Source organism: Sorghum bicolor, chromosome 7, assembly GCF_000003195.3.
Source record: "Sorghum bicolor cultivar BTx623 chromosome 7, Sorghum_bicolor_NCBIv3, whole genome shotgun sequence".
Taxonomy (NCBI): Eukaryota; Viridiplantae; Streptophyta; class Magnoliopsida; order Poales; family Poaceae; genus Sorghum; species Sorghum bicolor.
In genome coordinates, this window is record NC_012876.2 from 8821786 (window position 1) to 8836773 (window position 14988).

General features: G+C 42.0%; 1 protein-coding gene across 2 annotated transcripts; it reads left to right on the forward strand.

Annotated features, from left to right (window-relative positions):
• LOC8085158 (VIN3-like protein 2) lies at positions 1855-10851 on the forward strand. 2 transcript variants are annotated; one of them, XM_021465197.1, is made up of 6 exons: positions 1856-2100; positions 2482-2546; positions 7958-8633; positions 8950-9275; positions 9471-10366; positions 10475-10851. In XM_021465197.1, the coding sequence occupies exons 3-6, from the start codon at positions 7966-7968 to the stop codon at positions 10493-10495; spliced, it is 1911 nt and encodes a 636-aa protein (XP_021320872.1). In that variant the 5' UTR covers positions 1856-2100; positions 2482-2546; positions 7958-7965; the 3' UTR covers positions 10496-10851. The 2 variants fall into 2 exon arrangements, with proteins under 2 accessions (XP_021320871.1, XP_021320872.1); XM_021465196.1 differs by lacking the exon at positions 2482-2546 and having other exon boundaries at positions 1855-2100.

Consider the following 14988-nt stretch of genomic DNA (forward strand, 5'->3'; position numbering starts at 1 on the left):
GCAGACAGTGCAAGCACAAGACGTCGAAGTTAATGCATTGATTGACGCACTATGCAAGAGGTACTACGTAGTTTTAAAAAATTTTACAAAATTTTTTAATTCTCCCTCACATCAAATATTGTGGCGCATGCATAAAACATTAAATATAGATAAAAAAATAACAATTACGTAGTTTGCCTATAATTTGTGAGACAAATCTTTTAAACCTAGTTAGTTTATAATTGAACAATATTTGTAAAATATAAACGTAAGTGCTATATTATCGATTTTGCAAAAGAATTTGAAACTAAACAAGGCCTAGGAAGAACGAACTCGGTGAAATTGCAGGGGATATCTTTGTTGATGGTCATTGTTTGTTTATGACTATTCCATAGACTCAGGGCGCTCCTTTGGATTGAAGGAATTTTAGAGGAATAATGGAGGATTTCATTTTCTATAGGATTTGTACACTTTTTTGACCCCCTTCGGAATACAGGATTTTTTTCTCGTTCCTGTGTTTTCCTTACGAAGAATGAACTGATTTCTATGTATAACTCCTGTAAAATTCTTGCGTTCTAAATAGGCCATTCATGTCTTTGGAATGGAGGATTGGACCATAAGAAAACTAAAACAAAAATTTCGTATAATGACACTTTACAGGAAGATCATAGAAAAAGAAATATCCACTTGAACAATTGAATTTCATTTGTTTTTCCTTTCCTTTGTGTAGGATCAAGGCAAACATGCCTCATGCTAGTGATGCAAAACTCGTAAAGTGGAACATTTGAGAAGATTAATACCATATAACTAATTCATTTCCTGTGTTCTATCCAAACAGTTATGCTTATGCATATGTATTTTTATGGGTTTCCAATCCTCTGTTGTGCACTTGCATTCCTACGAAAATCCTACGTTTCTTCGTGTGTTTCAAAGAGACCCTCAATGTTTTTGGTAAAAACATAGGGGGAAATCTTTGTTGATAGTCACTACTCAATATCATCTTTGGTAGAAGACGCTATTTAGAGGTTTTTGAAAAAAAGACGTTATTTAGTTCTACTTACTCTCTTCATATTCCTTTTTTAAGCGTGAATGAGTTCAACCCAAATATCAAGACACCATGGTGGATTAATTCAAAAATTTAAATATATTCGAACAAAGAAACGACCAAAAAAATATTGAAAATCTCGAAAAGTTATTAATGGAAATATTTTTCAAGACAAAACTATTCATATAATTTTCATATTTACAAACTCAACAATTTAGAAGTTACGGAATATTAATGATTTATATTCCCAATGTTTGACCCAAATCTTGTCCAAAACGACTTCTAAATCCTATACAGAGGGAGTATGTGTCTAAACATTCGATGGATAGGATGTAAACTTTTAAGGGGAGAAACTAAGGCCTTGTTTAGTTGGCAATTTTTTTTTATTTTGAATACCGTAGCACTTTCATTTGTATTTGATAATTATTATCCAACCATAAACTAATTAGGCTCAAAAGAATCATCTTGCAAATTATAAACAAACTGTGCAATTAGTTATTTTTTACCTATATTTAATGCTTCATGTATGTGCTGCAAGATTCGATGTGATAAAAAATATTAAAAAAATTTAGATTTTGGGCTAAACAAGGCCTAAACAAGATCGGATGGCATGACAGAAATGAAGATGTGTGGGGGTGACGCTGCTCGCTGCATGCACCAAGTAGTACCGTTGTAGTACTGCGCTAGCAGCATGGGCTACCTTTTTGTACTGCGCAGTGGGCCTCCACCATCCTTGGTCCACGCTTCCTCTCCGGCCCACCACGCGCTGCCACTGCTGCCTCTAGTCTTGCACTCCCAGGCCAGCAGGCACCCCCCGTGGCCGTGGCGTTGGCGTGCGTGGCCCCCTCGTCTCGTCTCGTCTCGTCTCCGTCTCGGTCTCAAAAGCCTCTCGCACCACCACAACCACGGCCACGGCACCATCTCGGGACCATCACCGCCGCCGAGCACGTCCGCCGCCTGCCCGTCCTCCTCCCACCGGTGCCGCCGCCGCCGCCTCCTCCAATTCCCTCCCTCCCGCCCACCCCCACCGCTACTGGCCCGGGGCCTCGGAATGGCGTCGCGCGGAGGGAGATCCGGTAAGCTCCTGCCCGATTTTCAGCTCTCCCCTCCCCCATCTTCTCTTAGAGAAGGCTGAGCAATCGAATCGAAGCCCCCGAAAACCAAAATCGTCATCCTCGGACGGGAGCCCCCCATCCGTACAGATAGATTGTGTGCCGATAGATTGGTTGCCTCACTTGCCCCGCGCTCGCTTTGGGGGTGCTAATAACCTAATCGGTGACCCTCCTCCTTCTGTGCTGCGATTGGGGTCTCGTTCTCCTCGGCATTGACCTCAGCGGTTTCCTTTTGTACAATGCTGCTGGTTTGCTGCCTGTTTCTACAGTCCAGGAGCGTGTACGTGTGTGTCCGAGGCGCCGCACTGATGTTCGTCCCCCCCACTTTTTCGTTATGTTCTGCAGGTAGCTAAGTCTAGCTGAAGTGACGAGTGGCAGCCTTGTTCGACCGGGCGGCTTCTGCTTGGCCGGTAAACTCACTACTTTGCTCCTGCAGATGGAGAATGCCGTTCGATTATGTATATAAATTGTTCCTGTATCGTCTTTCACCTGCTTGTATTGAATTGTTGCCTTGACGGCTCCTACTGCCTATTGATACACTTGTTGTTTGCACTCTAATGCGTGTACGTACACTATGATGTGACCTTCTTGACAAGTTCAGTTGTGCCTTCATAAGGAAATCTATATGTTCCGCTGCTGCTTCCATATCTGTGTGGGTGCACGATGCTTTTCCCTGAGTTGGGTTCTGCCCAATCTTTTTTCGCTTCTCTTGTTTTCCTTAATTGCAATGTTAAACGACATGGTAGGACAGCTCCTCTAATCAAAGGAACATGTTAATGCAATTAAAACCAAACTCTTTTTTTTTTTACATCTAAACATAAACATCTAGAACTTGAGATCACAAACCTGCGTAATAATAGATAAACTATGATTTGGGTTTGACTTGGAGTTTTTGGAAATTATAATTGCAAAACCTGGGCATTTCTGGTAACATTACTCCCTCCATTCGGTATTACCAGGCGCTAAAGTGTTTTTTATTTTGACCACAATAGGAGGCGGGGCACTTTTTTCTTTTGACCACAATAGGAGGTGGGGCGCTGGATTGTGGCTGGTAGTTACTCCATGCATAGAAATCAAAGCATTCACTGCATGCAAACTGAAGTGTCCATTAATCATTGATTGGACTAGCCCCTCTGTTGGACTGCAGCGAGGGTTAATCGATACACAGTTAATTCAAGGACTTGCTTTCGAGGAGCATCTTGGTGTTTGGAAACAGGCTCCTAATCCTGATGTACAGGAATGGAGGGAGTAATACGTAGAAAATAAATGTTACGCAACCCAGGGCCCACGGTCAACTAGAGTCTAGAGACTAGCTATGTAGTTACTCACTTGTTGCTTGGCGATTATATGAGCATCATGAAGTGAATAACTCAAGGCTGGTTGTAGTTGCACACAAACTTGCTGCCTATGGCTGCTGCCCACAACACACAAGCTAGTTGGACACCTGGGTACTTCGTTGTCACTCTGGGTGCTAGGTGCCAAGACGCTGCCACCTAGCTCCTAACTTGCCTAATAGAACACTGGTCAGTCGATTACATATTTCTGCCGGCTGCCGCTGTAGAAATAAGAGTTCCTTTCCTGAATGAACTCTCAAAGAAGCTTCTCTTTGTTGTGGCAAGTTGTGCGAAAGCCTCGCAAGATTGGCAGTTGTGGTGCTGAGGATCCATAATCCCTAAAAGGCTGCCAAGGTGATGACAATTTCTAAACCCTAAAGGCAGTGGAAGGTGACAAGGACCCTAATCCCTCATATTTCACTTTCCACTCTTCATTCTTTTCAATCTGTGCTGTGCTACTTTTTTGCAGCACCTAATCCCTCATATTTCATTTTCCACTCTTCTTTCTTTTCAATCTGTTCTGTGATACTTTCCTTTGAGGCCAGCGTTTGAAATTGTGATCTGTTGGGCAGTGGGCTGTTAGTTTCTTAGCTTCTACGTTCTCCTGAAACTCGGTAATGCTTTGTGATGCAATCTTGGAATGAATTTTTAAACTGTAATAGCAATTATGGATTGTTATGGAAATATCCAACAATTTGATCACCGAATTGAGGTATGAGCTAGCAATAATTGACCAATGCCCAGTTTTGGTGATCCTATCATGTTTAGGGTAATGCGTGATGTTGTATAAATAGGAAGTCATAGGCATAGTTCTTACGGCGTAAAGGCGAGGCACGGTGATGGGGGGGCGCCTGGACGCCTAGGCGCCCGCCTTGCTCGCCTAATGCGTGATTCTGCAAGGCGATGGGGGGGCGCCTGGACGCCTAGGCGTCGCCTAGGCGACGCCTTGAGAACTATGGTCATAGGCTATACATATCTAGTTATGTGATTGAAATTAAATCTTACTTTATGAAATTCCTGCCAAGGCAATGACTCTGTAACCGCAGAGTTCTTAGGTGAATTTATATAAATACACGGCATAGATGTGCGTCATAAGTTTTGAATTTATAGAAACGACATAGACGTACCTCATACGGTGACGTATTATTAAAGAATTGAAGAGAATCTAGCTTCATTCTTAAAACAACGCCTAGGCAACATGGCACTTGTGTGGTTTTGGCCTTCTAGGTTTCTGCTTCACCTTATCAAAATCAGTGTCAACGAAGAAGAGAAGAAGAACAAGAGGGGAACGGGAGACCAAGCAGCGGCAGCTTACCCATTCCTGGCAGCTTTGACTCTGGTGGCTGGCGCAAACCTCTTTGGTCAGCAGTGGTGGTGGCCAATCTAGAAAGGGAGCTGCGGCGATGGCTGATCTGGAAGGGGAGTGGCAGAATAGATCCATCTGACTGTCAGGGAAGTGGCTGTGAGTGGCTGATGGCTGGCAGAGAGAGGAAGAAGGCGGGGAAGGGAGTGCGGCGCTGCTATGGGAGAGACGGGGAGCGAACGGCGGCACTGCTATGGGAGAGACGGGGAGCGAATGGTGGCGCTGCTATGGGAGAGACAGGTAGCGAATGGCGGCGCTGCTATGGGAGTTGGTAGGGGTCATCGGCCACCTGGGGCCTCAGGTTGCTTAATGTACTATTGGAGGGTTAAGATATGGGCTGCATGGTGGGCTGGGCCAGTTTCCTCCTGTCTCTTTCCCCTTCTGTTTTTTCTTTTCCGTTTCCTTTTTCTTCCCCCTTTTCTTCCAATCTCCCTTGTTGTTTTGCTGCTTATATTCTATCTAGACTCGTATATGGTGTCATCTCACCTTGCCTCACCGCCTTAAGACCATTGTTTGGCTTCACTTACTCTTCTTTTTCTTTGCTCTTTAGAAATCATATCACGTAAAATGACTTTCTTTGTGCACCTGAGTCCAGAGATAGGTGAATACAGTAATATTGAGGGATTATGAACGTTCACTGGATTGTATGATGTTTGGTCGCCTTTTCTATTTCTGACCCTTTATGTGGTATATGCAAAATAATTTAAGATTTACCAATTTTCTATTTGTAGGCTAGAAGGTTTAAGATTACTCAAAGATAGTTTCACACTTTCATGAATTGTAGTTATGCTACATGTGTGAAGGCCATTATATGTTGTGGTTACTACTAAGAACAAATAGAGTGAAGTAGCATCAACTGCCAATATTATCTTTCTTTCCTGATAGTCAGCTCAAGATACTAATAACATTTTTCTCAAGATTGGACCTAGGAAAATGTACACTTGTTTTAGTTTGAAGACAGCGAGAAATTCATGTATTTAACCTCGTCTTTTACACCGACAGTGCATGATTTTGCCTCTCTAAATTTGTTACTCTCCTACAGTGGTATATGAAATTAATAGTCACCTAAGACTTCACATATTAATGGTGTAGAACAGTAGAAGTAAATAAGTGATATCTGAAGGCAAGTGATGCACATATTTTCTTGTGTGCACATAAATTATTAAAATTCTTGCCCAGAAGTATCACCCAATTGAAGTACTGATAAAAGAGGCAAATGAGAATTCTGATTTCAACTTTTTTTTGTCACTTCAAGTATTGTCAAGGGTCAGATGTCTACATTCGTTGTAGTATGATGTGAGAAACTATATAAACTAAAATCATACTTTTGAGCGTCTAGTTTGTTAAGAGTATGTGCAAGTGCACTGTACTCTTTATTTAGAGGTATAAGTATTCAATTGGTTTGCATCATTAAATGTTCATGAGATGTTCCTCATGTGTGTTGCGTTGGTGTAATTTTGCATATCTAAGTACTATTACTGTACTTGAATATCTTTTTATTTAGCTGAGGAAATTAATATAAACTGTAAAAATGCATCCATGATTCATCATTGCCTTAAAACAGTGCTCCCTTCAAAACTTATATGTAAAAACAACATTCAAAAAACAAAAACATTGAACTTGATCAGAATAACAACGCAACAATTTCAGCAATAAAGTCCTTAAATTATAATCAATATAAATTCTTATTTTTTAGTATCATTATCTTCTTGTTATTCTTTGAACAGTACAAGCTGGCTTTGATCGCCATTGTTAATCTTAAGGAACTGATCTTCCCTGAATTGACTAAGTATACATAGAATATATTTTTTCCTGAACTCTAATTCGCATGTGCATCATAATAACAAACATTTGAGTTAATGCAAAAGGAATACAATATTATTAAGTCTGGCAATATACAAAAGTAAGAAAATGTAAATAGTATAAGAAATTAATGCTGGAGTTGTGGGAATGAGACCTGCTGGCCGCATGGTTGGTGAGTATGCACTATTGCAGCACCCCTGTGCGTGCTGTGACCCAGTGTCTTCAGACTTCCTTCATAGAATAATGTAAGCATCAACATTTTCTGTTGTTTATTTCCATAATTCAATTATCCGTGTGATTTCAGATTATAAGATACAGAGAATTTGAGTGAAATATTGTGATGTATTTCTTTACAGTTGCCTTATAAGTTATAACCATAAAATTCATTACTTGCAAAGACAGCTGGTTCATCGATGACATCTATGAATCAACAGAAGAACGTAATCACCTTCTCTTTTTTGCGTACACCAAAGAACAGATTAGATTGGATCTGATAAAGATTTGAAGAGATTAGAGAAATAATATTGCAAAACTTACATATATTTACAAACAACAGATATATAAAACTTCAGAAACATCAGATCATAGGGGTGAAAAGGAAATTAGAAATGGAAATGAGAGAATGCAAATCAGTAGAGTGAGTTTTGCACCTCCATAAGATATGAGGTGTCATTCATTTCTTAGTTGGTGACTGATCTAGTGGATGACTGGTTGGAATGAATGTGAGTTCTCCATGCTTGCTGGTGTCGTTTGATTATGAATTACTTAATTGCTATAATGTAGTTATTTAGTAGATGGCTATGGTGCGGTCTACATCAGAAAAGGCCATCACATGCCTAGGATCACACACTAGAAATGTTCTCTAGCTATGTCTACACTAAGTGATACCATATAACCATTCAATTTTTTCAAACAGTGAGGAACTTATATAGTGCAAGGACAGATGCCATGATGACACATGTTTTACTGCAGCGGCAAGAGCATGCGTGAACTTAACTGTGTCATATCAGTGCTACAAAGAAAAGGATGTGCTGATCTAAAAAAAAGGATGTGCTTTTAGCATTGAGAAGCAACAGATTGATGGCTATCATAAGAATATATGGTTGGATAGCTTATAATTTGTTGATGATGTAGCTTCTCAAGAATGCTTATTTTATTGTTCTAAAGATTAAATGATAAAAGGATATACCTTTTTTCCCTTTGGTTTTTGTTCATTTATATTCTGTTCTCTTGCACAATAGTGCTTTCTTTGTATTTATATACTTGATTCACACAGTTTGAATACTGTTTAGCTGCTATGTCTTATAATTCTTTCATCCAGGAATTGTGATGGATCCAGAAAAACAAAATGGGATGAGCCTGATGGACAAGAGACAACTAGTGTACGAAGTTGCAAGATGGCCGCAAGGTGCCGTGGAGATTCTTCAGTGCTGGACCCGCAGGGAACTTCTTGAGCTTATTTGTGCTGAGCTGGGCAAGGAGAGGAAGTATACCAATGTCCCAAAAGCTAAGATGATTGCTTATCTATTGAAGTTAGTTTCACGAAACAGTGGAAAGAATGGACAACTCAAGGATGATAATGCAAATGTTATGTTATCAGGGCGGGATAACAAAGATGAAACACAAATGAAGGAATCTGAGGAACAATCACGACCACTCAAAACTGCAAACTCTGATCCATCAATACGCAGAGAGGCTCGTCCTGGTAGTTCAGTAGTGTGCAGCAATGTTGCATGCCAAGCCACACGGAATGCAGGAGATAAATATTGCAAACGTTGCTCTTGCTGCATTTGCAATAAGTATGATGATAACAAAGACCCTAGCTTGTGGTTGGTTTGCAGCTCTGATAATCCATACAGTGGTTGTTCATGTGGTGTCTCTTGTCACCTCAACTGTGCTCTAAAGGATAAAAAGGCTGGCATTGTCAAGAATGGGTGCAACAAGTTAGACTGTAGTTTCTGCTGTGTTAGTTGTGGGAAAATCAACTGGCTAATGAGGTATCCTTCTGACTGTTTTGGTTCATTAACATGCCATAGAAAAATTATGAACTCTATTTGTTAACCTAATTCTTATTTAGGTCTGACCATCCAAAACTAGTATCACTGTCTGTGTTAATGGAGCAATACTTTCTTCTTTTGGTAGTTTTTATCATAACAAAAAAGTATGCTTTTTGTTCCTTTACTAAGTACTGACAATTTTTAGTACAGGAAAAATGAACTTGAGATTTTTTTAAATGCTATAATATTATGGTCACACATGCCTCTTCTGGCTATTGAAACTTCCCGTATGTATTTTACCTGTTACCTACTGCAGGAGTTTGCAGAAACAACTTGCAATTGCTCGGGAGGCAAGAAGAGTTGATGTGCTTTGTGAGCGGCTGTCACTGAGCTATAAAATGGTAAAAGGCTCTGAACGTTACAAGGAAATAGTGAGCCTGATCAGCTCAGCTGTGAAAATACTTGAAAAAGAAGTTGGTGGTGCGTTGGATCAGGTTTCTGTGATCACGGGGCGTGGGATTGTGAACCGGCTTACTTGTGGTGCTGAAGTTCAGAAGCTTTGTTCAAGTGCATTAGAAATTGTAGACTCTACAGTGGATAACATCTTGGAGTTCAAGTCGAATAATAGTTCAAAATCCCTAGGTAATATTGTCTTATAGCTGACTTCCTTGTTTAAACTGCATTTTGCATGCCAAGAAGTCTTCCGTGAAGAATTTGCAATATTTGTGTTTGTTACCCAAAAAAGTGAAAATACATTAGTATAAAAGAAGTCTTCCTTACAAAACATACAGGTTACATACAACTTCGTGTCTGAACAGATGGCATTTATCTTTTCAGGTTCCCAGCCCCAAATCGTTGAGATCACTCCATTTTCTGTGGCTATTGTGCTGAAGTATCAGGGTAACATTGGTATCCCTCAGATTGATGGTTCCAAAGTTTGGCACCGAAGTGCCAAGGTTTGCAACTATTCATCAGAGCCCACATGCCACATACTGAGGCCAAATACTAGGTGCCTGGTTTCTGGGCTGAGCCCTTCAACTGAATACTTCTTCAAGGTTTTGCCTTTTAGCAGCATACAAAGGTTTACTGAGTGGGAGGCAAAATGCAGTACACGCAGCCTGGACCATGGTAGCAGCCAATGCTCAACTCAGAACTCTGAGAGTATGTGCCTCAAAGAGGATTCAATGCAGCATCAGAAAAAGGATTTGAATGTGCAGAATCATCAGAGAACCATTCAATATGATTCACCTAAGGGTTCTACAAATTCAAGTGAGAACAATTTATCATGTGAGCGGTATTCCAAGCGGGCTAAGGTTGCAAGGTTAGATGGTGCAAGTGACAATGATGAAAACCAGTTGCCGCCAACTTCTGAAGTTTTACCATTTGCAAGCTCCAACTCCTCTCCTTCCGAAGCTCCAAGTAAACCTGACTTGCTTATTGGCACCCCAGATTCAGCCTCCAAGAACTATGTGGAGCAGCAGTATGAGTACTGTGTGAAGGTGGTCAGGTGGCTGGAGCATAAAGGGCACATGGACAATGACTTCCGTGTAAAGTTCCTCACTTGGTTCAGCCTGAAGGCAACAGCACAGGACAGGCGAATTGTGGGCGCCTTTGTAGATGCTCTTATCGGTGATCCTGCAAGCTTGGTTGCCCAACTGGTTGATGCATTTATGGATGTCATCTGCATCAAGGAAAAGCCCTCTCAAGCACAACAGAAGGATGCATACTGCAAGGTTTGGCACTAGAAACCTTCATAACTGCTCTACATTTCTGCGTGACATCATTTTTCTGGTAATTTTCTGGTGACTGAAGGATGAACTATTGAAGTTATCACCTAGCAGGTTGCATCCGGATTCTGTTGAGACAGATATTTGGCACTTGAGATAAACTCTTAGAGGTTATAGAAGACGCTAAGATGTTGTAGATGCTTCATTTGGCATTCAGGCCCATCTGATATCTCATTTATTCATTCAAATTCAGTCGGTAGGCAGACTATTGATCCATGAAGACAATCATGGTGGAACTTATGTGCTAGTGAGACATGGTTCATGAACCAGTTCTGAGTTTAGCCTTCAACTATAATAAGTAGTTGGAGCTTGTTAGCAGACAAGCAACTGTATGCATGCATATGTGGAATGCTATGGTGGATCCGCAAGCTAACTATTGTGAAATCATATCATGACTTTGGAGATGTTTATTATTATTATTAGTTGACTCATTCTTTTCGTGCGATGTGTTTGGAGTGTAGGCAGTACTAGTTCACGTACAATCTGGGCAGCCTTAGGGTTTGCTCATACACACGCTATTCAATTTGAAAGGGTATATGCTATCTCTCCTCTCAAAGGACAGATAGAATAGTTGAATTGTGACGCTGAAAGAGCTTAGGTCTTCTCTCTTTCCGTTAGTTTAAAAGTTTTTGACATGTCTCTTCTTTGTGTAACATCTAATACTAGCTTAGAGCTATCCATTGGAGGTGCCCTAGTAGCACTCTGGCTTGCTATCTGTTACTGCCTGGAAAGGATAGCATTGTGTTCTTGAGATTATAGGCCCAATTTGGTACCTTTTTTTTTTTTTGAGGTGGCGGTCGACAGAAGCAAACAATCGAAATAATCTCACTAAATGTTTTGCGATTTGCTCAATTCTCACTACCGCACCAGCCTCTCCACCGGGCGAGATTTGTACTGCGTGAGTGGTTTTATGTATCAAAGGTCTTTGACCGTAACTTGGCCACCGCACCAGGTGGTTAGATTACGCGGACCTATATTTCTTTTTATTATGGTGGGTCGGTCTATTGCCTTATTAGTTAAGTCATGACAGTTGTTGGTTAATTTGTTGTGAGAAAAAAAATATTATTTAATGGTTGATAGATTTGGCTGATAAACTTAACCGAACGGGTTGTATCTTGTGCGTAGACGTTGGAGCAAGCAATAGTTTAAAATCACCTAGGATCACTCCTCTACACGTGTGGTAAAAACATGTTTATATTTGATTAAATTGAATTTTGTAACCCTAGGTCGTTCACCTCTCACCGTCTGTCCTCGCTAGAAATATTTCGTAAAAGATTGGAGTTTTCGATTAGGTGCTAGAATTTGATCTGCCGCAAAGTTTTTAAGTTTTAGGCTACATTTATTTAGCCCTTCTAGGATCTTTTTATCATGAGTAAAATATACCCAAATTTTGGTAGGGGTTTAACAAAAATCACTTCTCCATTTATATTGTAAACTACAAGAGTTTTGCTAAAAAGATTGTTCTACATTTAATATCCACCATAGTTATTTTCAACCTACTCCTCGTAGTGCGCCTGCACAAAAATTACTCCATCATAAAATCAACAAAACAAAGCTAAAAGTTTATAAGACAAAGCTCTACCAAATTAACATGTGTTTGTTTGGAGATATGATGGGGTGGGATAGATCTGACCTAGTTTCTAGGCATTGAACCGTCCTGTTCTTTATTTGGTTCATAAGATAGGGTAAGTCCTATCTATTTTGACTTTTGACTTTTTAGAAACAATAAAGGGATGAGATAGACCCATTAATTCACACCGTTATCAGAACACCACCAATAGAGGTTAACACTCCTAGTAGTTATAGTATAAATAAAGTAATTTACATAGATTACAAAATGTTGAGACTACTAATCACACAATGCAAACCATCACTACTTGTGATTTGCAAAGAAACTTTTTCATTTCATTATGCCTCACCTTTATTTCCTCTCTCTATTCTTTTTTAGCATGGACCACATTATCTCTCTAAGCATATGTAGGTTTTACAAGCCACTATGACAAGTATAGAGCACATACTTTTTATCTGATGCTACATGACACTTGGAGCTACTAGAAAAATTAGTGTTGGAGAAGGCCTCAGGGCAGCAGCAACCTAGACTACTAGGAGCATTAGCCTTTGAAAGAAGTAATAGGCCACCTAGATAGGGCAACATCTAGCTATCAATTTTCTCAACGCTTGAATGCTCTCCTCTGATACACCAGTAGCCTACGCCTGTAAGTGTTCTGTCTTTCATATTGTGATCCCTCAAAAAAGAGTAGTTAGATTGCTCTAGCTCTTCAATGCACGCAAGAATGACTGCTTTCAGTTTTCACCAGATGAGATATGAGATGTACAAGGTTGAGGCTACCAGCCACCGTGTGATATTGGGGAAGCCTTTAGGAGCTAGCGGGCGCCACTTGGCATATTCTAATCTTCTTTTCTCTTCCTCCTTTAATATATGCCTTATCCTCGCTACCAAGCCATAGTGAAGGGTCGAGATGGCGGACTAGAGGGGGGGTGAATAGTCCTTTGTAAAATTTACTACGCCGGCTAACGGAAACAAATGAGGAATTAAAACTATCGGTCTAGCCAAGACTACACCCCTCTATCTAAGTTCTCTAGCACCTTGAAAAGATCCTAAACAAGCAAGCAAGGTGCCACCTTAGCAAGAGCTCACCTAAACAATTCTAGGAGCAAGGTCACACAAACCTATGCAACTAGTACTTTACAAACCGAGGGAGCTCCTACACAAACTAGTGAGGCAAAGCGCACAAAGCCTAAGCTCACTAGCAAGCTCAATAACAAGGCAACTAATGCCAAATTAGAGAGCGCAACTTACTTAGCTACACAAACTAAGCAATGTGACTAACAAGGTTACACAAACCAAATTAGTCACGCAAGGGGAACTACTTCTAGCCACCCAAGCAAGAAGGTAACTAGCAAGCTACACAAGCTAACTAATTACAAGAGCAACTACACAAGCACAAATATATGAATGTAAATACAAGCTTGTGTTAGGGACTTGCAAACCAACGGGAAGAACAAAGTTGACACGATGATTTTCTCCCGAGGTTCACTTGGTTGCCACCAAGCTACGTCCCCGTTGAGACAAGCTCCAAGGTTGCCGCCGGTCCTCTTGCTAGTGGTGACCCGCAAGTCACACTCTCCCACGTGGAGTGCTTACCACAAGCTCTAGCACTTGACCCGGCCGGACCACTTGTCGCTCTTCACGTCTCGCTCAACTAGAGTTGCTCTTCGCGATCCCCGCGGGGTGAGCACCGTACCCCTCACAATCTCTTCTCCGGAGCACCGCACAATCTCCTTGCGTGCTTCGACGGAGTCACAAGCCACCAAGCCGTCTAGGAGGTGGCAACCTCCAAGAGTAACAAGCACCACCGGCTTGCAACACGAACACCTAGTGCCACTCGATGCAATCTCTCAATGCAACGCACTAGAATCACTCACTCGCTATTGATTCGCACTCTTGCAAGCACAAGTGAGTTAGAGGCTTTCCTAGCACTTCCCAAGCATGGACACTAAGTCCCAAGGGTGCTCAGCACCAGCCAAGGCTGGCCACCACTTCTATTTATACCCCCAAGGGCTAAACTAGCCGTTGCCCCTTCACTGGGCAAAACACGTGGGCACCGGACGCTCACAGGAAGCCACCGGACGCTCCACACCTAGCGTCCGGTGCTCAGCTGATCGCCATGTGTCACTAGCCGTTTGAAGTCGACCGTTGCCGCCAACGGCTACCACGCGCTCGCGCTAGACACAGCACCACCGGACGCTCAACTAGTCCACTCCGGACGCGTCCGGTGCACACCGGACTCATGCGCAGAGAGGGTGTCAAACTCGCGACCTCACCGGACGCTGGGCACCGGACGGTCCGGTGCTCACCGGACTCGTGCGCAGAGAGGGTTGCAAAACGCCTTCACACCGGACGCTGAGCACCGGACTCACTCCGGTGCGTCCGGTGCACACTTGCGCCACAGACACCACACCGGACGCTCTAGACCAGCGTCCGGTGCTGCCAGCACCAGCGTCCGGTGAGTGTTTCTCAGCGAGAAACACTCCCGCGACTTCTCCAAACTTCCCACCGGCGCAATAGAAAATATGCACTTAATTTTCTCAAAAGCGCCGAATCCCGCCTCGCAAGCTCGGCGGGAGGGAGAGAGGAACCCACACGCCTCTCAACCCTAGGAACTCCACCTCCTTTGAAAAGTGTTAGCATTTTCACAAACATTTTCCCAAAGGAGTTAGCCTCTCAAACTTGCCACGCCACTCGATCATAACACGTATGCAAAGTTAGATCGCTCAAGTGGCACTAGATGACCGATATGCAAACAAGTTTGCCCCTCTTGATAGTACGGCCATCTATCCTAAATCCGGTCATAAACTTCTCTACACACCTATGACCGGTGAAATGGAAAAGCCCTAGGTTATACCTTTGCCTTGCGCTTTCCATTCCATCTCCTCCAATGTTGATGCAACACATGCACCAACCAATCACCAAATGATATGATCCACTTCATATCATCACGCGACCGTATTGGTTCATCGATCTTGACCTCACTTGCTCTTCACCG